We start from the raw sequence: 24,257 nt of genomic DNA on the forward strand, positions 1-24,257 counted from the left end.
TGATTTTTAAAAGAAATCTCAACCAGCTACATTAACCCTAGGCATTAGTGTAAGATTCCATTTCAAGCCTTCTTTGAAAAAAAAAGGTTCTACAAGACACTTTCTGCAAGAAATGATTTTGTTTCAAAGACTAGGATCTTTGAAACATCATCTACCACACTAAATACCTTCAATATTCCCTTAGGAAGTAATTAATAGCTTGCTCCTTTTTAGAAAACCTGGATTTCCCTCAAGTTTTAGAAGTTGACTATTTTGAACCATAAAGACGGATGGAAATGTCCTTCGTTTAGCCATTTCTATCTCATTAAAATGGAATAATTTTTAAAATGAGAGAGTCATTTCCTAGGCAGGTTGATAGGGAGTCTAGGGGTCCCCAAGGAGAGAGGGGTCTGGAATTCTCAAGGAGGAAAAAAGGACAAACTTTTTTTCATTCTCCACATTCCTTAGGATTATATACCAATAATGTATCCTGCCTAAGGACAGTCTTTGGATTCAACCTTCTGTTATTTTAAAATGTTAATTATGGGAGTATACCTGGTCTTTACAAGGATGTATCTTGCCTGAGGACAGTGTTATCTTAAAATGTAAATTATGGGAGTAGGTCGGAGGAGGTCTTTACAACCTCCAGACATTCTTTGGATTATATAACCTCATTATTAACACTAGCAAACGGGTACTCTTTCTGCCCCCTTCTGATGCCTATGTCAGAAGCTTTCTCTATCTCCTTTATACTTTAATAAAACTTTACTACACAAAAGCTCTGAGCGATCAATCCTCGTCTCTGGCCCCGGATTGAATTCTTCTCCTCCGGGGGCCAAGAATCCTGGTGTATTCGCGTGATTCAACAACAACCTTTCATCTTGGGGGCTTGTCCGGGATCCTTCAGGACAAGGTAAGGATGCTTGGAGCTTTAGTTCTTTGTTCTCTTAGCGAACACGTTTTCTCCTATGCTTTACTAACTCTACCGTGTGCTTGTGTGAATGAATGGCATGCCCTGCGTGAAACAAGTAAGGAGCTCTGCTCTGCGGTTCCACGGTGATCTCATAGGGCTTATGGCAGAAACCTGTCGGGGCGTTATACCGACCTGCCAATGCCAAGAGGCACCCAATGTCTCCTTCGGGAACCGACCAGAAATGGGCAAAGCATGTAGACCGAACTCTCCTTTCTCGGTCAAACTTTTCGGTCTCTTTGACCATTTCATAACTCCTCGGGAATTAGAAGTACTAACCTAATCTATCGGATCATAGACTTTCAAGGGACTTGTGATCTATACTGTTATTGTATACTGTGGCTTAGGTCCCAAACTTGGATTCGTAGTCAAGAAAGTGTCTAGCCTCGCTAGGAATCGAAAGTTCGGAAGCTAGATGGAGCTCTAGCTCCCAGAACATCTCTGAGGTTAAAGGTTACTCAGATTGGGACTGCGATGGGTTTTTTTTCTTTGGTAATGCCAGCTCTTAGTGGATCAGAAGAGGCTGTTATACTGGTGTGGTGATGCTTGAAAAGAATATCTCAGTTTTATGTTCGCGTCAGTCTTATTGTGGTCAGGAAATACTCGGGTCGTGCACAGGCACTCAGGTGACAAATGTTTCCCCTAGTAGTCTTAGCTTGGGAGGCATTCCGGAAGGTTACTCTGATTCACCCCGGGTGACATCAGAGGCAAGCAAGGTTAAGGGTGAAGAGCTGGACGTCAAGTAGGGATGCTATCAAGTCTACCCCTGGTACATCCCCACCCCGTCTCGGTGGTAGAACCGGGAGGGACGAGTACGGCACCTGCGTCGGTAAGGGACAGACTAAGTCCGACCAGGAAGGAAAAGCTTTTGGTGTAACGTCTGTCTACACCCCCATCTAGAGCAGGGAGGGACGCCTCCGGTAGAAAAAATGGCGCTGGTCGCTTTTTTTCTCTCTTACAGATGGGAGCTAACAATTCCAGCCTCACTCCTTTGAACTGTATCCTAAAAAACTGGGATAGATTTGATCCCCAGGGCTTAAAGAAGACACACCTGGTCTTCCTATGTGATACTGCATGGCCACAGTATCCATTGGAGGACGGCGAACGGTGGCCAGTTGGAGGGTCTCTTAAGTATAATACTGTTCTACAATTAGACCGGTTCTGTAAGGAACAAGGAAAATGGGTAGAAGTAGCATATGTGTTGCCCTTTTTCTCTCTGTGAAATATGCCAGACTTATGTCCTAAGGGTATAGATTTGGGCGTGAAATCTTCAGCTCCCTCCTGTCCTCTTACTTTGCCCCCGTACCTGGGACTCCAAACTGGGATTCAAACTGCCCACATGGAGGTCCAAACAACAACCTTTCATCTTGGGGGCTCGTCCGGGATACCATTTCACACCAGTCAGAATGGCTGCGATCCAAAAGTCTACAAATAATAAATGCTGGAGAGGGTGTGGAGAAAAGGGAACCCTCTTACACTGTTGGTGGGAATGCAAACTAGTACAGCCACTATGGAGAACAGTGTGGAGATTCCTTAAAAAACTGGAAATAGAACTGCCTTATGATCCAGCAATCCCACTGCTGGGCATACACACTGAGGAAACCAGAAGGGAAAGAGACACGTGTACCCCAATGTTCATCGCAGCACTGTTTATAATAGCCAGGACATGGAAGCAACCTAGATGTCCATCAGCAGATGAATGGATAAGAAAGCAGTGGTACATATACACAATGGAGTATTACTCAGCCATTAAAAAGAATACATTTGAATCAGTTCTAATGAGGCGGATGAAACTGGAGCCTATTATACAGAGTGAAGTAAGCCAGAAGGAAAAACATAAATACAGTATACTAACGCATATATATGGAATTTAGAAAGATGGTAACAATAACCCGGTGTATGAGACAGCAAAAGAGACACTGATGTATAGAACGGTCTTATGGACTCTGTGGGAGAGGGAGAGGGTGGGAAGATTTGGGAGAATGACATTGAAACATGTAAAATATCATGTAAGAAACGAGTTGCCAGTCCAGGTTCAATGCACAATACTGGATGCTTGGGGCTAGTGCACTGGGACGACCCAGCGGGATGGTATGGGGAGGGAGGAGGGAGGAGGGTCTAGGATGGGGAACACATGTATACCTGTGGCGGATTCATTTTGATATTTGGCAAAACTAATACAATTATGTAAAGTTTAAAAATAAAATAAAATTAAAAAAAAACATTAAAAAAAATCAAGCTAATTGCAATAATTCAGAAAACAAGATTTTAACCACTGCCATTGTGCTTTTAATAAATTCTTAATATTATGATTCCTATTGATAGGCTCTTTTATTCAGAGGCCACAAGTTGAAAAAGAGTAAACACATTCCAATTCTCATGCTTTTGACAAAATTCACCCATAGTTCTAGTGACGTGCTCACTTGGTTATATGTTACTGCATCATCATCTCTTTAATGAGAGCAAATGCAGCCAGAAGACTTTCCTCGTGGCTCAACGGTAAAGAGTACTAGGTGTAGAAGATGCGCTGGAAAAGGAAATGACAACCCACTCCAGTACTCCTGCCTGAGAAATCCTATGGATAGAGGAGCCTGGCAGGTTACAGTCCATGGGGTCACAAAAGAGTCAGACCAGACTTGGTGACTAAGCAACAGCATGCAGCCTGAAAGAACCAGGGCTTCCCGTGCTTAAGCTCAAAAAAACAATCTTGAATATCAAAGACAGACTGCATCAGTGAAATGTGGCACATCCTAACAGGATGAGAGAAGTCACTGGAACTAAAACATAAGTATGCTCGTAGAGCATGAAAAGAGCCAAATCTCTCTAAGGGGCAAAAAGGCCCTTCTGACGTCAGTTGAAAAGGGCTTAGCAAAGGAGAAAGTTATAGCAGGGGCTCCGACAATACAAATAAAAAGCTGAGGCTCCCCCACCCATTAAAAAGCCACCCACAAAGGCTCTGTTTCAAACTTGAATGCCAATCAGAGGTGAGGGTGTCACTTACACAAGCCACATGCATCCATACTGCACAGCTTCCTAATCCTATCTACTTCCCAGGGCTGAGACAGATACGATATGTGAAAATACTAGATAACTTTTACAAATAGCAATGTTCTGTTATCATCATTAATGATCACAAAGCAGTTCAGTTCAGTACACAGCAATGTAGTTGACTATTTCTAAGCTCATACTGATCCAGGACTTAGTGAGTTCTTGAATGATGCCTGGCAAAAAGTTGGACTTAACCAAATACTTCATGATGGCTGGGGACATAATGAACAAATAAATGGAAGGGATGAAGGAAGGACAAAAAGCAGGTCTGAATGAATGAATGACCAAAGTCTATGAAAGACTACATAGAATAAAATAGATGTTCTAACATGCCAAAACAATTTTTGAAACCTCTTAGATGTCAAAACTCAAGAATATACATTGCACAGGTGATCCATTCATTTTCCATGAGCATGACCTCATTTGAGGAATTCTGACAGTCTTGTGACAAGTGAGCGCACATGAAGTGGCTCGTCCTCTCCAATGTCTAGGAAGGTCATTTACCTAAAATTAAACCTGTCTTTGTCCTTCAAATTCATCCCAGTGGGCCCTGTAAGTCTGGGTCATCTGCCTCCTCTGGAGGTTTGTCCAGATAAACAAAAGCCATCTTTACTTTCAGAAACAGCCTAAATAGTGCTCAAACCCAGGTTTGCCCACAAACTTAAGTCAATTTTCAGAGAATTTTACTTTACTTGGACTTCTGATTAGCTAAAGATAAATGTTCTTTCTGAAGATGAAAGCAAAAGTTTTTAACGTCATAAGTTTTCAAGATCAGAGGTTGAAAACATAGATATGGTTAACCCATTCCCCAATCCCAATTTTTTTTTTTTTTACGTTTCACACTATTATCTCCAGAGATTCATACATAACTTCATTATGCTGGGAAGTCCCCCTGGATCTGCTCAAGCTAGACATGGAATAAAAAAAAAAATGACGTCTAAAAGACATGGACTACACTTCTAAGCACTGATATAAATAACACCTGAGATTTTTACACCGAATGGATTTCAAAGGGATAGAAATGTGTCCTGGGGGAGACCCCATTCTGATGAATGAAGATAAGCTTATTCTAAAGCCAAATTGTTCTGTACTTTCTATTCACTTTCACTTTAACTTATATAGCTTTACTCAGTCCTTAAAAAGGTATTAATGAATATTTCCAGTTTCACAATCATGCTGCATAATACCCTCACTGTGTGAAGAATTAAGGTGGAAATGCTAAAGTAGAAGAGAAAACCAAAAGCATTCCCAATTCCTAACTTCAATGTCAAGCCCACTTCTGCTAAACATTAACAGTGAGATGTAAAGAAAGACATTTGTCAAGACAGAGATGCTCACTATATCCTAATCAGCCAGGACATTACAAATCTCTAATTCACACTTCATGGAGAAAGAAAATCAATCATGGCAAGTGGGATATTCTGTAAATGGGGTTTTTTTTTAATGTTCCAAATTACAGCAGCATGTGGCACTGACCTCTTCCCAGGTGTTCACATAAGTCTCATAATGGGAATCTGCACACTCCATCAAAAGGCAATCATTCCTAGAAGTCATCAGCATTTTAGAGCCAACAGGAAGGTTTTCCCTGAAGTTCAATTGGCAGTATTTCTCAGCTAGATCAGCCTCTTAAGCCCAGGGATCTTTTCAAAGGAGGAATCACATTGAAAGTAAACCCAGCTACTTCCCATTCCACTTTTTACCAGATTCTTTTATCACTTATGCTTCTCATTACTTAGAGACAGCAGCTGGACTAGTGTCAGAAAGTAAAGATGAAAAATAAGGCAATAAAAACAAATCGCCCATAATCTCACCTCCCAGATACAACCGTTGTTCACACTTTGGTGAATCTCCGAGACTTTTTCGTACATGTTGTATTAGCTAGGAGAGGATGAGATGGTTGGACAGCATCACCGATGCAATGGACATGAGTTTGAGTAGGCTCCGGGGGTTGTTGATGGACAGGGAAGCCTGGTGTGCTTCAGTCCATGGAGTTCCAAAGAGTTGGACGTGACTGAGCAACTGAACTAATGCTTCATATATCTGCTTCCCACACCCCTCACCTACTGTTACATGATGAACATTTTCTCTTAACAACCACATTACACATAAGGTTTAAAAACAAACCAGAAATTGAACTCTGAAGAAAAAGACACTCCTTATAGGGCACAAGTGGGATTAGAGAAAGCTGTGAAATGCTGACCTACCAGTAAAATGGTCAAACAAATTATCTGATATCTTTAAAGGCAATTCAAAAATAATAGCTGTTAATATTTTAAATGACTTTTTATATTACAGAAGTTTACATGCTTCAAAACAGATATGCTTACAGCAGGTTTCCGTTTTTAATCAAACTGAGATCCAACTAGTCCATCCTAAAGGAAATCAGTCCTGAATATTCACTGGAAGAACTGATGCTGAAGCTGAAAATCGAATACTTTGGCCACCTGATGCAAATAACTGACTCACTGGAAAAGACCCTGATGCTGGGAAAGATTGAAGGCAGGAGGAGAAGGGGACAACAGAGGATGGGATAGTTGGATAGCATCACTGACTAAATGGACATGAGTTTGAGTAAGTTCTGGGAGTTAGTGATGGACAGGGAAGCCTGGCCTGCTGCAGTCCGTGGGGTTGCAAAGAGTCAGACGTGACTGAGTGACTTAACTGAACTGAGGTATCATTCTTAAGTACCAGTATCTCTGGTACCAGTATATTCTCTTTCTTATATTAAATTCCATATAGAAAACTTAATTCTTACTATGGAGTTAAACAGCTCAGAAACATTTTAAAGAGCTCAGTTTTTTCTACTGCAGAAAAATAAACTCTGTAAATGTAGAAGTTAACCTGGACAGACCAGTAAATCATTTATATGTATACATGTGCTATGTGTGTATATACATATACATATATATATAACTATATAGAAGTACTGCACATAGGATGTGTGTTTATAAATAAATATAACATCAAATCAACTGGGTAATGGATATTTGCAGCCAATCTCTGATGCCTAGTAAATGACTTCTATGGTAATGTGCCCCAGATTATCTCATCTACACTTGGAAAGACCAAGACCCAAAAGCAAAACTTATTCTTCTGTTGGGAAAAATAATAGTGAAGTATCCTAGAGGCAAATAAAATTCTTAAATTAACTGAAATCTTGAATTATCCTTTCTGCCCTTTGAAATTAATATAGTATTAATTATAAATGAAGAACAAGGGTATATAAAATGTGTAACAAAATAATCACAGAATTTATATACCATACATTCATCAGATATATGTTATATGCACACACATCTAGAGACATACATACAGTTTTTTCAAACCATAGTTACATTCTCTAATGAATATTTCTCAAAAGAATATATTTTACAGTTTGGGGTGACATGGCATATATTTATAAATAAGAATCAAAAACTTTTACAATAAAATTCATAAAAGACTTCATAGATTTCTGCATATTTCTGAAATGTTCAAATACAAACTTATGTTAACACTTAGGTACTTACGCTCCATGAAATAGGGCCCAGGCTCAATTCTCCATACAATTTGTCCTTTTTGTGTTCCAGTCACACCCCTGTTTTTAGAATCCCAGAAGTTGGCTGGAGAATTCTCATCTGGAAAAACCAAATGAATACTTTTAAGCTTATAATTTAACTTCTTTGTCTTTCCTTAGTTCAAACATGTAGTATGAGTTCTAAAATAAATGGAAAAAAGTAAAGAGGGAAATATTAATGAACACTATTGTTAATGACGGTTGGTTATTTAAGATGGCAGAGTAGAAGGACATGAGCTCATCTTCTCCTGTGAGAACTCCAAAATTACAACTCACTGGTGAACAATCGTCAATAGGAGAATGTTGGACCCCACCAAAAAAAAATATACCCTACATCCAAGGGCAAAGGAGAAGCCCAAGCAAAATGGTAGGAGGAATGAAACTGTGTTTAGAATCAAACCCCATACCCAACAGAAATGCTCAGAGAACTCAAACTAAAATCTTGTGCACACCAGGAGACTCCACAGAGACTGAGCCAGACCTGTCTTTGAGTGTTTGAGTGTCTCCTGTGGAGCTATGGGTCAGCAGTGCATCACAGGGTACTGGAATGCAAAAGTAGGAAATCAAGAGATACCTGGAGTAACAGGCAAATCTGGCCTTGAAGTACAGAATGAAGCAGGACAAAGGCTAACAGAGTTTTGCTAAGAGAACGCACTGGTCTTAACAAACACCCTCTTCCAACAACACAACAGAAGACTCTGCACATGGACATTACCAGATGGTCAATACCAAAATTCTTTGCAGGCAAAGATAGAGAAGCTCTATACAGTCAGAAAAAACAAGACTGGGAGCTGACTGTGGCTCAGATCATGAACTCCTTATTGACAAATTCAAACTTAAATTGAAGAAAGTAGGGAAAACCACTAGACCATTCAGGTATGACCTAAATCAAATCCCTTACAATTTGACAGTGGACGTGACAAACAGATTCAAGGGATTAGATCTGATAACACAGTGCCTGAAGAACTATGGACGGAGGTTCATGACATTGTACAGGAGACAGTGATCAAGACCATCCCCAAGGGAAAAAAAAAATGCAAAAAGGCAAAATGGCTGTCTGAGGAGGCCTTACAAAGAGCTGAGAAAAGAAAAGAAGCTAAGACAAAGGGGAAAAGGAAAGATATAGACATCTGAATGCGGAGTTCCAAAGAACAGCAAGGAGAGATAAGAAAGCCTTCCTCAGCGATCAATGCAAAGAAATAGAGGAAAGCAATAGAATGGGAAAGACTAGACATCTCTTCAAGAAAATTAGAGATACCAAGGGAACATTTCATGCAAAGATGGGCTCGATAAAGGACAGAAATGGTATGGACCTAACAAAAGCAGAAGATATTAACAAGAGATGGCAAGAATGCACAGAAGAACTATACAAAAAAGATCTTCAAGACCCAGATAATCACAATGGTGTGATCACTCACCTAGACATCCAGGAATGTGAAGTCAAGCGGGCCTTAGGAAGCATCACTATGAACAAAGCTAGTGGAGATGATGGAATTCCAGTTGAGCTATTTCAAATCCTGAAAGATGATGCTGTGAACATGTCACACTCAATCTGCCAGCAAATTTGGAAAACTCAGCAGTGGCCACAGGACTGGAAAGATCAGTTTTCATTCCAATCCCAAAGAAATGCAAGGCCAAATAAGGTTCAAACTACCACACAACTGCACTCATCTCACATGCTAGCAAAGGAATGCTCAAATCCTCAAAGCCAGGCGTCAACAGTACGTGAACCTTGAATTTCCAGATATTCAAGCCGGATTTAGAAAAAGCAGAGGAACTAGAGATCAAATTGCCAACATCCGTTGGATCATAAAAAAGCAAGAGAGTTCCAGAAAAATATCTACCTCTGCTTTATTGACTATGGCAAAGCCTTTGATTGTGTGGATCACAACAAACTGTGGAAAATTCTTCAAGAGACGGGAATACCAGACCAACTGACCTGCCTCCTGAGAAATCTATACGCAGGTCAAGAAGCAACACTTAGAACTGGACGTGGAACAACAAACTGGTTCCAAATCAGGAAAGGAGTATCAAGGCTGTATATTGTCACCCTGCTTACTTAACTTATATGCAGAGCACATCATGTGAAATGCCGGGCTGGATAAAGCACAAGCTGGAATCAAGATTGCCAGGAGAAATATCAGTAACCTCAGATATACAGATGATACCACCCTTATGGAAGAAAGCAAAGAAGAACAAAAGAGCCTCTTGATGGAAGTGAAAGAGGAGAGTGAAAAAGCCGGCTTAAAACTCAACATGCAGAAAACGAAGATCATGGCATCCGGTCTCATCACTTCATGGGAAATAGATGGGGAAACAGTGGAAACAGTGTCAGACTTTATTTTTCTGGGCTTCAAAATCACTGAAGATGGTGATTGCAGCCATGAAATTAAAAGACACTTACTCCTTAGAAGGAAAGTTATGACCAACCTAGACAGTATATTAAAAAGCAGAGACATTACTTTGCCAACAAAGGTCCATCTAGTCAAAGCTATTGTTTTTCCGAGTCATGTATGGATATGAGAGTTGGACTATAAAGAAAGCTGAGCACCAAAGAATTGATGCTTTTGAACTGTGGTGTTGGAGAAGACTCTTGAGAGTCCCTTGGACTGCAAGGAGATCCAATCAGTCAATCCTAAAGGAAATCAGTCGTGAATATTCATTGGAAGGACTGATGGTGGAGCTGAAACTCCAATACTTTGGACAACTGATGCGAAGAACTGATTCATGGAAAAATCCCTAATGCTGGACAAGATTGAAAGCAGGAGGAAAAGCAGATGACAAAGGATGAGATGTTTCAATGGTATCACCAACTCGATGGACGTGAGTTTGAGTGAGCTCCAGGAGTTGGTGATGGCAGGGAAGCATGGCGTGCTGCAGTCCATGGGGTCACAAAGAGTAGGACACAACTGAGTGACTGAACTGAACTGATTCATAATGACTTATTTAATGACTTGCATTTACAAGGGAGAACTAGGGAGAAGAGTGGGCAGGTGGAAAGTAAATGGCTGTCTGGGCTTAGCCAGGTTGGTCACTAAAGTGCCAAAAGACAAAACTGCAAAGAACAAAGAGTATGATTGTTCATCAACCAGCAATGAGATGACACACAAAAAGAGATTGGATGAGCTCCTGTCTATAAAATTTTATATTAAAAAGAAAAAGATGAAGAGCTAAGCTGATAGAATACAAGAGAATCAAGATGGGGTTAAGAGAGGGGATATTAAGCTAGGAAACTGAGTCAAGACACAGCACAGGTTTGCCATGGATAGTGTTTAGGAAATACCAAGCAAGTCAGCACGTTGGCTGAGATAATTGTTCACAATGGTCAGCAGTGGGTTACCTTGACACAACATAAGAAAAGGAAAGAGGAAGAAGGACAGAAAGGACAGATCCAAAGAATAGGCCTGAAAGCAGCATTGTCTCTAAGCTCTCTGACTTCATGGCACTAAGAAAATGGTCATATTTGTAGGATACACCGGGGTACATGAAAGAGACATTGACCACGTTAAGTTGATGGCAGGGGTACTCTGGCTGCCCCAGGCTCTGCCCCACCATGAAGGCAGAAGGGATTCATGTTCTTTAACTTGCTCACATCACACTAGTTTGAAGCTCGGTCCTAAGGTCCTGGAATAGGAAATGAAACTAAGAATGTGACAAAGAGACCATTCAGAGTTTTACAGGCACACAAGTGTGTGCGCAGAGACACTGGCTCTTAAAGTCAGATGCACCTCATTTTCATCCCCAAACCTCTTTCCTAGGAGGGAAGATTAGGCATACACTTTAACTGAGAGCTGAAATTAAGCAGACAGGGTGAAGTCAGTGATCCACTAAAACAGGAAAAGTAGAAAACAGGTTCAAAGTCCAATGCATAGTCCTGAGAATAAAAACCTCAATTCTTAAGAGCATAAAAGAAACAGACGGTGGTCCACGGGAGGGGTCAGATAATCCAGCTCTGAGGGATTTCTGTCTGTGGTTTCCCTTGGAGCCCACTGGTTTTATGACATTGAGAAGTCGAAGAGGTCTGGGAGGAGTGGTCCTTTCTGCTGTCTGTACTCAACACAGCATAAGTCAAAGATTCTTTACGGTGAAAGGCCAAGAAGCAGTGTCACCTCCTTTCAGAAAAACAACACAAGGCAATCCACTCCATTCCATCACAGAAATACAACCACACTGATATTTAGAAGGCACTCAAGTATCACCTAAAACTGATTTGAAAGATGGCATGTGGCTCCTCGGGGCAGATGCTGCTCACTGCCTCTCCCTTGAGCCTCTTCTTTGTCAACTGAACCCCAATTCTGTCCAAGGTAACAATGTACCCAGTTAAAATAGTTACCCTTAAATGCAGCTAAGGGTGGCATGTGGCCAGTGCATGTGGGTTGAATTCTACTGGGTGGGACTTCTGGGGAGCTATTATTATTAAGATTGATAAGAGGACACTCAATAATCTTTTTGCTCTCCCCTCCCACCTCCTCTCTCCTTAGATGAGAGCCACAAGCTAAGGATGACAGAGGAAGAAGCTAGAAACATCCATGATGATCCTTTGAACCCTGAATGGCCCTCAGACTTCTTGCTACTGAGGCAAAAATAAATTCCTAGTTATTTAAGCCCCTGTGGTTGGGTTTCTGTCATTTGTGGCCGAACAAAATTCCTAACAGACACAATTACCATCCTAAAAGTCATTCAGTGATTTAGACCCATGAGGCCTGACTTGAACCAGAATCACTGAGACTGTATCACTTCTCCAGTTTAGACAACAAAGGTAGCTTCTTCTCTAAAACATACTTTAATGGGCAAAGTTGCTTGCATAGGAACAGAGACTCTCATGTTTTCACAAACAGATGTATTGTACTAGCTGTTGGTCACATGGAAGGCTTCAGGAAGCTGGACCCTGAGGGGAGCAGAACACAGGCACAGGGAGTAGAAGGTGTCCGTCCAACTGTTCAAAATGCCAGACAGCCATGCACATGAGAAGTTTTCTGAAAATACTGTTGTGTCAGTTTCCTCTTGAGGCCTCAGGAAAGACAGGCAACAACAAATCTCATTTTAGGATCACAATGATAAAATGCAACTTCCACAAAATTATACGTCTTAAAGTGTGACCTCACCGTAAGAGGGTTGTCACTTCTACTATTACTAAACTTTTTCTCCCAAGCCATCAGTTAAGCCAAACCAAGTATACACTTCTGACATATTAACCCTAGGGAGATGGAGCACTGAAGAGCAGAAACAGAGGGGAGGGTGGGGGTAATGAGATGAGAATTATCATAAGAGGACTTATCTCCACACAGAAGTGATTCCTGGGGCTTGACACAACCCTTTACATGTTCCCTGGAGGAGAATCATGTCAGAGAACCAGTGCCAGCATCTCCTGTTCCAAAAAGAGCCACTAGTAACTTTTTCTTTGCCTATTATATTCACTTCGAGGTAGAAATACTGCACTGCATGAATATCCTCCCTTGGTCTCAGAAGTCAGAAATAAGGGAGAACAAGTTATGGGTGCTTCCTCCTCAGACCCTTAACCAAGAAAGAGACCTAGAGTAAGGTGTTCAAATCACCTACCAGCTCATGGGTTAGCATAAACCATATATCTCTGACTTTAGCTCCTATCGTTGGTTTATAGGCAATATGGACGACTCGATTTGGTTAAATTTATGATATTTAAAGAAATAAAGCCTAGTCTCTGGAAGCAAAATGTTGAAAAGGTACCATGATCATTCAGACTCATAAGGAACTCAAACGTCCCATATATGATGGGAAATGAATCAGAATTAGGATGAAAAGGCCCAGAGCAGATGCTTGATGGGTCTGCTCTTTTCTTTTAAGCCCCAAATGTCATAGTGACAAACAATCCTGTAAACCTTCATGGGGAAGGTCTTATTCCCACCATGCATAGTGTCTGTCACGTAGAAGTTACCCAAGTTGGTTAATATTCTGGCTATTCTACATGGAAAATTTTCTCTGATGAGATTATATTTCTGATAATTCATCATCCCTGACAGACAGTAGCACTCTTGACATTGAGTGACAGTTACTCTTAACTGAAGATATAAAATTCCTAGAAATAAGCCAGTGTAGGGTCACAGAGTAGGGTCACAGTATTTTACAGTAGGGTTCACAACCTCCACAGCTCCAGCTCCCACTGCCATGAGACAGCAGAACTCTGGCCAGCCTGGCGGCACCATTCTAAAACCTAAATAGATGACTCATCCTTTGTCTTTGTTTCAAGAACACTGATTTTAATTTGTCCTTCAGACTAAAACTTTTTAAAAGTTTTAAAAGTCGGTTTTAAAGTCGGTAAACACCTTCAATTAGGTTGCAATCCGTTCTCACCTAGCCAAAGAACACCTTCTTAGTGACTGTGGTTCTCTGCTCAGATCTGCTTTTCATGGATATTTGAGGACAGAATATTTTTTCCCAGATTGTGTAACTTGTTTTTCTTTACCCTCATTTAACATCTATTTTAGGCAATTTAATCTTTCTTAAACGCCTCTACTCCAAAGAAGAAAAATAATTGAATATAAAATACTATACCAAAGAAAGGGTTCTAAATTCCCTAGATGTTATCATATAGATATAATATATACATCTATTTCTTCCATTAATTCACCAAAGATTCTGAGAGATCAAATAAATGCCATTGCTCTTTAAACTCAATTATCAATTGTTCTGTTTATACCTGGCCACTTCCCTTCCCCATTTCTGTTAAGAACTGTGTACATCTGTCCTCATATCCTCTAATTTTTACCCTATGACTTAGAGCAAGGTACCGTGCATTCTACAACATCCAGAACATACGATATGAGCCCCCATCTCCCTGGTTTCTCCATCTCCCTACTGTCATCTTTTCTGTACCCATATCTTATTTCTTGCCCAGAGTTCTAGGCAATAATGGTGGTGCCCTTGACTCAAACACTTCTATCAGCACCTCCTCTCACCTTGACCATTAGATTCTTCCTCCCAACTTAGAAACACCTCAGCCTCCATGCAGTATATTTTCCTGCTTTTGCTCCTTGCCCCTTTTCTCATTCACATTCTTATTTTCCTTCCTACCAAGATTAAAGTGTCTGTTACAGTTACAAATGAAGTTTATATTCTCGGAGTGTATATTCTAGATATTTAGGTAACTTTCTAGCTGGAATATAATCATAAAAACATTGGAGATGTTTAATGCATGTACTTAAATATTCTTCTCTAAATGGTTTGGCAGAGTTTATATAAAGCTTGCCTACTCATGTTTCTTACGTATTCTTTGTTCTCTTATAAATCTAGTTGGCAGTACATTTTCTCTAAATATATAGGCATAGCGCACACCCCAAAAGCCCTAAAATCCTTCTAATAAAATTTTCAAACCTATTTGTGAATATTTTGGGATCATAATCAAGAGAATTCTTAAAAATCTTTACTCTTGCCTTATTTTAGCAATCCATGATATTTCCCAACTGATTTCATTTACTGTTTTTTTAAAATTACAGTTAGCCCTTCAACAAAGGCAGAGGAACCAGAGATCAAATTGCCAACATCCAATGGATCATCAAAAAAGTAACAGAGTTCCAGAAAAACATCAATTTCTGCTTTATTGACTATGCCAAAGCCTTTGAATGTGTGGATCGCAATAAACTGTGGGAAATTCTGAAAGAGTGGGGAAACCAGACCACCTGACCTGCCTCTTGAGAAACCTGTATGCAGGTCAGGAAGCAAGAGTAAGAACTGGGCATGGAACAACAGACTGGTTCCAAACAGGAAAAGGAGTATGTCAAGGCTGTATATTGTCACCCTGCTTATTTACCTTATATGCAGAGTACATCATGAGAAATGCTGGGCTAGAAGAAGCACAAGCTGGAATCAAGATTGCTGGGAGAAATATCAATAACCTCAGATACGCAGATGATACCACCCTTATGGCAGAAAGTGAAGAAGAACTAAAGAGCCTCTTGATGAAGGTGAAAGAGGACAGTGAAAAAGTTGGCTTAAAGCTCAACATTCAGAAAACGAAGATCATGTTATCTGGTCCCATCACTTCATGGGAAATAGATGGGGAAACAGTGGAAACAGTGGCAGACTTTATTTTTCTGGGCTCCAAAATCACTGCAGATGGTGATTGCAGCCATGAAATTAAAAGATGCTTACTCCTTGGAAGGAAAGTTATAACCAACCTAGACAGCATATTGAAAAGCAGAGACATTACTTTGTCAACAAAGGTCCGTCTAGTCAAGGCTATGGTTTTTCCTGTGGTCATGTATGGATGTGAGAGTTGGACTATAAAGAAAGCTGAGTGCTGAAGAATTGAAGCTTTTGAACTGTGGTGTTGGAGAAGACTCTTGAGAGTCCCTTGGACTGCAAGGAGATCCAACCAGTCTATCCTAAAGGAGATCAGTCCTGAATATTCATTGGAAGGACTTATGCTGAAGCTGAAACTCCAATACTTTGGCTACCTCATGTGAAGAGCTGACATATTTGAAAAGCCCCTGATGCTGGGAAAGATTGAGGGCAGGAGGAGAAGGGGATGACAGAGGATGAGATGGTTGGATGGCATCACCGACTCAATGGACATGGGTTTGGGTGAACTCCGGGAGTTGGTGATGGACAGGGAGGCCTGGCGTGCTGCGGTTCATGGGGTCACAAAGAGTCAGACACGACTGAGCGACTGAACTGGAACTTCAACAAAAGCAGGGGTTAGGCAAACTGCCCCTCTCTGCAGTCAAAAATCAACCTATAGTCAGCTCTCTGCATATTCAATGGGTTCCTCCTTATCCACAGGTAGTTTCACATCCACAATTTCAACCAACCATGGATCGTGTGGAACTACAGTATATACTGAAAAAAATTGAGTATTAGTAGACCTGAGTAATTCAAACCCATGTTGTTCAAAGATCAGCTGTACTCTTTAGGGCTACCCCAGTTAATTTTGTTTTTAATACTAGAACTACTTATGTTAAGTCTGCTTCTCCAAGGGAAAAACAAAGTATTTGGACCCAGGAATAAAGGAGCAGGCATATAAGATTACACTACACAAAACTCTCTTTCACTAATTATAGAGTACAGTAGCTCAGAGAACTTTCTCAGATTTGGTTAATTAGATGACAAACTGTCTCTTTCCCTTAATGAAAACCACATGGTTTTACCTTGTCTTAAACAAAATCTCTATATAAGCTGATTTACCAACATCTCCTATACATTTGCTTCCCAAGTGTCTCAGTAGTAAAGAACCCACCTGCCTATGCAGGAGCCACAGGAGACGTGGGTTCAACCCTGGGTTGGGAAGATCCCCAGAGGAGGAAATGGTAAACCATTCCAGTATTCTTGCCTGGAAAATGCCATGGACAGAGGAATCTGGCAGGCTACAGTCGACGGGGTTGCCAGAGTCGGACATGACTGAGCATGCCTGCACCTTCCTCTTTAGCTAACTGATCCTCCAGGGCAAGGCTTGCCTAACTCCATGGCTCACAATGAAGACTGTGGGATTCTCCAAAACACAGATTTCTAGTTAGTAGGTTTGAGTCAGGATGCAGGAATCTGAATTTTAGCAAACACCTCATTCAGTTGATTCTGATACAATACTACAAAAATACCTCACGTGGAAAAAACTTGTTCCATGGTAATCTCCAGGGAAACTGAGCAGTCACATCTGCCATGCACATCTCATTAATCACTTCCCTCTCATTTGTCAGTTTGTTCCATCCTCCTTTCTTTCCTTCCTTCCCTTGAATGGTTTTTATTGACTGACTACTATGAAAGCCAATACCCCATCTCCTGCCATAAGGAGATGACAGCGTAGTAGGAAAAGACTGGCATTTAAGGTACAACGCAATACTAAAACTGCTAGGATAGAGGCGTGCATACTTTGTAAAGTATTAAAGGAGAACCAAAGAGGAATGATCAGCATTCCCTGTGACTGTGTATAATGAATACGGTGCTGGTCTATGAAGTTTGAAACGTCTTTGGGAGATGAATATGGAGCTATACTTTCGGAGATCTACACATTTAAGCTAGTCATTAAGGTATTTCAATCTGTTTCTCCTTTCTTCCTTGGAAAGGAAGGTTAATTATATTTATTAACTTACTATATGATTGTAAAGATTAATTTTAAAAAATAAATTCTTTTAAAATGCCACTGAGACCTAAAATAACATAAGCATAAAGTCTTTCATGCACCAAACTCTTCCTTCCCCATAATATTTCACACAGAGAGATAGTGTGAAAGTAATCTTTTAAAGATTAATTTTTTCTATATGATTTTTGGATTCCAGAAAATGTCCTATGAATAGGTTTTGAAGATAATAAAAATATATATAGGTGAGATGACCAGACATATCAAACATATACAAATATAATTTGGATTTGAAAATGTTTCTATGTCTATATTAATATTTCTAAAACCTCCATACAGTACTGGAGATAAAACAGGAACAAAAAAAAGTATTCAAAGTCCTCACATTTCTATCAGCCAATCTAGGGGAATTGAAAAAAGATGAGAAATTTTGTGAGAAAGATGCCATATGACAGACTGTGCCAGAGATGAAAAATGATGCTTACAAATTTTCTTCTGCTCCAAAGCAATTGCTCCCTATATTTTCTCATAAAATGTCATAAACATCTAAATTAATGTAAAATTACTTTGGGATACAAATTGAATATCCCTACATCCTAGATAAGATCATAAAGGAGCCTCAATTTATTCTAGCTACACTCAGAAATTAGATGCCTTGTCTAGGATTTGGGATTTAGAAAGCAATCCTAAACTATTAATACAATTTGAAACAAAATGATCATTCTAGACCTGGGCAAAAACACACCTTCACAGGGGCTGTGTGACTGTTAAAACTCTGCAAATTTACCTGCAAGTGCTAGGCAAGTTATGTGAGAGGAAAACTCTGATAATGACTGAGATTTGAACTAAGCTGCAGGGAAGGGGTGACTCTACCACTGATTGTACCAAAGAGAGCACCAGTCTTATTAAGCGCTATGAGAATTCCCTAACAAACTGCCTCATGAATGGGCACACTTTACATTTGTTTTTAACCCGATGTCCCTAGATTCCCAATTCTGTACACTAACACCCTCTCTGAGTGGGGAAAAAAGAAAAAAGAGTGTGTATATCAGACATATTTAGAGACTGCAATGATGATACCATGTTATCAAATGAGAATGTCCCCACTGGTGACTGTGGCTTTGGAACTACCTGAATGGCATTTTTCTCAGAGAGACCAGAAAGTTTTGCTGATTATAATGTGCTGGAAATGAGAGAAAAAGACAGTAGCACATTACAGGACAGAAAAAGCAACAGGGGCTGAGAAGATACGTTTACAGGAGGAAAAGGTCTGCCCTTGGGGATGTTTGCACTGAAGTCTGTGTCTCACTGCCTGCAAGGGAACAAGGGAGCATTTGGCATGGGGATGGGGGAGTGGAGTGGGGTGCATATACTGATTCAATGCCATACACACCCACAGTATGAGAGAAGTGTGTTATTGTTGTCTCCACAGGAGGCCTCACCAGGAGTGGTAGAGCTCAATCCAAATTACGTGTTTCAGTAGATCCATGCTGGGTGACATAATTTATAACCAAGTCCTAAACCATACCCCTGAGGTCTCCTCAACATTCAGACCTCCATACATGCTGGGCAGAGGCTGGAGGCCCTGCTAAGCAACTTCCTTTATAAAATACCTGATCCTAAACTAGTCAGTTAAACCCTCATTTTGACAAGGAAGGAGTGAGGGAACCACCAACAGATCAGTGAGAAGAAATACTTGGACTCATTTCAGTAAATACCTCCCAAGAGTTTCAGTCAGAGAGGGTTTATAGAAGAATTCATTTTAAACACAGGCATCCCAGGTGGTGTAGTGGTTAAAGACTCGCCTGCCAAAGCAGGACACACAGGAGACACAGGTTCAATCCCTGGGTGAGGAAGATCCCCTGGAGAAGGAAACGGCAACCCACTCCAGTATTCTTGCCTGGAGAATCCCATGGACAGGGGAGCCTGGCAGGCTACAGTCCATGGGATCGCAAAGAGTCAGACACACGTGCCTGCATAATGTTTACATGTAAAAAATGGATCCCTATTTCTTTCAGAGTAAAATTCGAAGTCTTTACAGAGGTGAACAGTGTCCTACAGGACTTGGCAGCCCCGGTCTCCACCCCTCAAAAAATTACAGCTCTGAGTTCATCTTTCCCTACTCTGCCCCTGTACACACTCTATCCACTCCAGCCACAATGGACTCCCTGATAGTGAAGGGGATCCAAGTACACCATGCCAAAATATGTCACTGAGCTAAAAGTAACTAGCTTTCTGCTCTCTTCTTTAAATCTAAAAGCAAGACCCAATTTTCCATCTCTAAAGTCTTCCTCTTCCATACTAGAAAGAGTAAAATGACTCAATCACTACTCACCAAAGGAGAAGGATCTAGCTTCAGTCTGCATAACAAACCTTCCTAAAAACCCTTAACTGCCAGTAGTTCCCCCCTTATATTTACCTTCCCACAATTTACCACTCCTAGAAGCCAACTCCTACTCCCTTTGTCTAGTTACGTCTCCACAATTTATTGCCCTTTGTTAAAGTAGCATATAAGCCCAAGTTTAATCACTCTTCCTGGTCTTCATGTACAAGAAGGCTTCGTGTAAGTAGAAATAAAAATTTTAACAGTTATTAAAATTTGTGTATCCTTTTTCCTCTTAATCTGTCTTCTGTCAGTCTAATTTGCAGGCCTGGTAGCCAAACCTAAGAGAATAGAGGAACATTTTTTTTTCCTCCTCTGCAGTATCCTCAAAGTTCTGTTCAGGATTCTGCCTCAGGATCTATTTGTCTGAAACTTTCCCCCCATATATCCATATGGATCAGTCCTCTCCTTAAATCATTTTTCTTTTTTGCTTGCACATAACCATCTCAATGAAATCTACCCTGACTGCCTCTAGCATTCCTGGAGTATCTTACCCTACTCAATTTCCTTTCCAAAACCCTATCACTATCTAACACAGTATATAATCTATATATTTGTATACTGTCTTCCTCTCCAAGAGGTAAACCCTAAGAGGTCAAGAACTTTTGTCTATTCTGTTTACTGATGTATATTAAGTAACTGGAACAATATCTGGCACATAGTAGGTGGTCATATTTAGTTGAGTAAGAGATGTCTTCATATATTCTTTTAATTATGATGCTATAGCATTAAGTGAATATCAGTATTATACTGTTAAAATATACAAAGGAGGAAAAAAATTCTCACCAAGGAATGCATAAAACCTTTTTTAAAGAGATCTATGTCTTTTTCAAAATAGAGAAAACCAAGGACAATATTGCTAAGTTCTATTCCACTAACTTAACAAGATCAATTTACTTAAACTCTCAATCTATATAACTATAATTTTGTATTAATTCAATCACAGTGATACGCCTAGTTGACATTCAACTCTGTTTATATCTTACAGGCTGTCACACCAATGCACAAAAAGATGAATTAGCTTTCCTCAGAACACATGATCAATTTCTCACAAAGGTCTTTGAAACATATTAAACAAGATTTTTTCCTGATGAAGACTTTCAGAGCATTTCTAAATTAAGATTTATCTTTTTCCTCAGCTGAATGTTTTCCTATAGGAAACTCAAATTCCTTGATAATACATCAAATGGAAAAATCACTAAAAGTTTACTTACATCAAATACTCTATTTTATTTGGCTATTATAAAAATTTATAATAAATATCATTGTGAAAAAAAATATGCAATTTGTAATAGTTTTAGTCAATTTCATGTTAGAAATATAAGCAGGAATTAGGCACTCTGTAAAATTTGAGACTTAAAAATGAAGTATACACTGCTGTCAGTACATAATTTTCCCTAACAGTTTGCATGGCTATATTTCCTCCAGCAATTATACTTTTACAATGAGAATGTAAGCCTAAACTCCTTTAAAGGGTCAAGCATGGTCAGCATATGGTATCTTGGTAAACACCTTGGCACAAGATCCACTTTAGGAATATTATGTAACAATGACACTGAAATACCACAATTCCCTTCCTGGTACCAAAGCTTACAGGTTAAAACAAAACTTCCTATTATTAAAGAACTTTCATGAGAAATAGTAGGTAAATGATATTCTTCTAAAGGTCCATAATTTGAGGCAAAACTATGACAGGCTAACAAAAGTTAGAAGGGAGACTTTAAGGCCTAAAAACAGAAAGAAAACAATTACAGAAGTGATGGTGGAAATGAAATTCAAAATTAATTCAACACATATTTACTGAAAGAAAACTGAACACCGAAGAACTGATGCTTTTGAACTGTTGTGTGGGAGAAGACTCTTGAGAGTCCCTTGGACTGCAAGGAGATCCAACCAGTCCATCCTAAAGGAGATCAGTCCTGGGTGTTCACTGGAGGGACTGATGTTGAAGCTGAAACTCCAATACTTTGGCCACCTGATCCAGAGAGCTGACTCATTTGAAAGTACCCTGATGCTGAGAAAGATTGAGGGCCAGAAGAGAAGGGGACAACGGAGGATGAGATGGTTGGATGGCATCACCAACTCAATGGACATGGGTTTGGGTGGACTTCAGGAGTTAGTGATGGACAAGGAGGCTTGGCGTGCTGCAGTTCATGGGGTCGCAAAGAGTTGGACTTGACTGAGCTACTGAACCTAACTGAACTGATATTTACTGAGAAAACCCTCTCTGGCAGGCCATATTCTAAGTGACAGGCATTTGAGGGGGAATAGGAGAGTCAAAGTCCCTGTCCTTGTGGAGACTTTGGTCCAGTGGGGAAAGCGATGAATAATCAAACACAAAATAATGTGCATGCCAGGTAGTATAGTAGATATAATGTAAAGTCAGGTGGTGGTAACATGACTTAAAGAAATACAGCCAGGGAGCAGGAGGGGAGTGAGGTTGGTGGAAGAATACTATTTTCCATTGGCTGTTGAGGGAAACATTTGAACAGGGCCATGAATGAAGTGAGAATGTTTTCAACTGGGAGATTTGCAACAAAGGAAAATCCAAGCACCCTGACACAGGACAAGCCCTCCACGTTCCCAGGAACAATAAAGCGAAGCAGAGTGAATGATGAAGCAGAGAGTAGGAGAAGATGAGCTGGGAGAGGTGGGCAGGGCCAGCTTGCAGACATGGATAGTAATAAACACTAGAGAGTTTACCTTGCACTGGGCATTGTTCTACTGTGTTGCCTTATTAACTCATTGCAACCTCTAACAATCCTTTGAGGTATCATTATGAGATTTTTAATAATAGGGAAACTAAGGCACAAAGAAGTTAAGAAATGCATTACAAATCCCAAAACTAGTATGTGCAGCGCGAACCCAGGCTATCTTGCTCCAAAAGCCACACTTCTCAATGCTATGCCACACCATCTATCTAGACCACAGTGAAGAGTCTGGATTTCACTTGGAGGATAATGGAAAGTCACTGGAGAATTCAAAGCAGGAAAGTGACATGATCTGCATCTAATAAAAAAAAATCCTTTGGCTGCAGTGTACACAGTACATTGTACAAGGATAGAGAGGATGGTGCACCATGATGTTTTAGGCCCAGGCCCAGCACAAGCCTTGGAGCCATAACCTAAACATGACCTTCCTCCCATCGCCATCTTTCCTGTGCAGACAGAGCCACCGAAGCTATAAATATCCACCCTTAGAGCACAAGGCTCTGAACCAATTCCAGGCTCTTCAATCCAATGACCCTGGGAGGTGACTCATCTGCCTCTAAACTCTCTCCAAGCCCAACCATCACCCTCACTAAGTTCACCATTCTCCTCCTTCCCCCTTCTTTATTCAAACAACTCCTGAAAATCCAACTATCCCCACATTCAACCTTAATCAACAAATACAGAAAGTTCTGATTCTCTATCACTTAGTAATTCAACAAAATCCTTAATGCAGCATATTTAATATGTCACTAGCAGTTAGTCCACAAGGACCCTCTATTCACCAATAGAAGTATGTTTTTTTTTTGTTTTTAGGTACATACCATTTATTACAGGTGCAATGAAAGTACTATACTGCGTGATAACCATGTTACCAGGCTGTGGCTGCTAGGTGATGCTAAGATCCTAGAACTTCATAAAATAGCAGACCTAAGTTTAAAGTCCATTTTTCCCATTTACTGTATGACCTTGGGCAAGTCTTAAAACTGCAAATACTCCATTTCTTTCTTCCATAAAATGATATTAGCACTCCTAGCTCAGAACTCTATAGGGAGGACATATGTATAGAATGTGAAAATGGTATATACTAGGAGCCACATGTCTAGGTTTCTAAATCTATTTCATCCTTTTTAAAAAGAGCTATGTCTTTAATACTCAGAAAGCACAATTTCCCAACTTTATTTAGTTTTAACTTTTTAAATGTATTTCCTTTAAAGAAACTATTTTATTCTGATTTTTCAAAAATACAATTAAAGCAAAAAAGCATACTTATTTATATGTTTTTGGAAATTTTTCTTTCTTAGGCAAAGGATGCCAAATGATCAGGCAGCAACAGTACAGTGATATTAATAGCACATTATGCCACGTACTAAGCCATGTAGCACATTCTCCCACATAGAGTATCTGCCTAGTTCTTGGAGAGAGGGTCGCTCAAAGCTGAAAGCTCTTTCAATGAGCTTTAAGCCTGGCTTTAAAAAAAGTCAGGTAGGGACTTCCCTGGTGGTCCGGTGGCTAAGACTCTGTACTCTCAGTGCAAGGGGTCCATGTTTGGTCTCTGATCAGGG

The 24,257-nt window shown here is 40.1% G+C and overlaps 1 protein-coding gene across 3 annotated transcripts in view; it reads right to left on the minus strand.

The window, feature by feature from the left end:
- Positions 1-24,257, minus strand: part of HECW2 (HECT, C2 and WW domain containing E3 ubiquitin protein ligase 2) — a 449,303-nt gene that overhangs the window by 164,354 nt on the left and 260,692 nt on the right. For all 3 annotated transcript variants that reach the window (XM_070769675.1, XM_070769668.1, XM_070769682.1), the window contains one exon: positions 7,507-7,614. In XM_070769675.1, coding sequence (XP_070625776.1) covers positions 7,507-7,614 — 108 coding nt within the window. The remainder of the gene's footprint in view (positions 1-7,506; positions 7,615-24,257) is intronic.

This window comes from Bos indicus, chromosome 2 (genome assembly GCF_029378745.1).
Source record: "Bos indicus isolate NIAB-ARS_2022 breed Sahiwal x Tharparkar chromosome 2, NIAB-ARS_B.indTharparkar_mat_pri_1.0, whole genome shotgun sequence".
In the NCBI taxonomy this organism is placed as follows: domain Eukaryota; kingdom Metazoa; phylum Chordata; class Mammalia; order Artiodactyla; family Bovidae; genus Bos; species Bos indicus.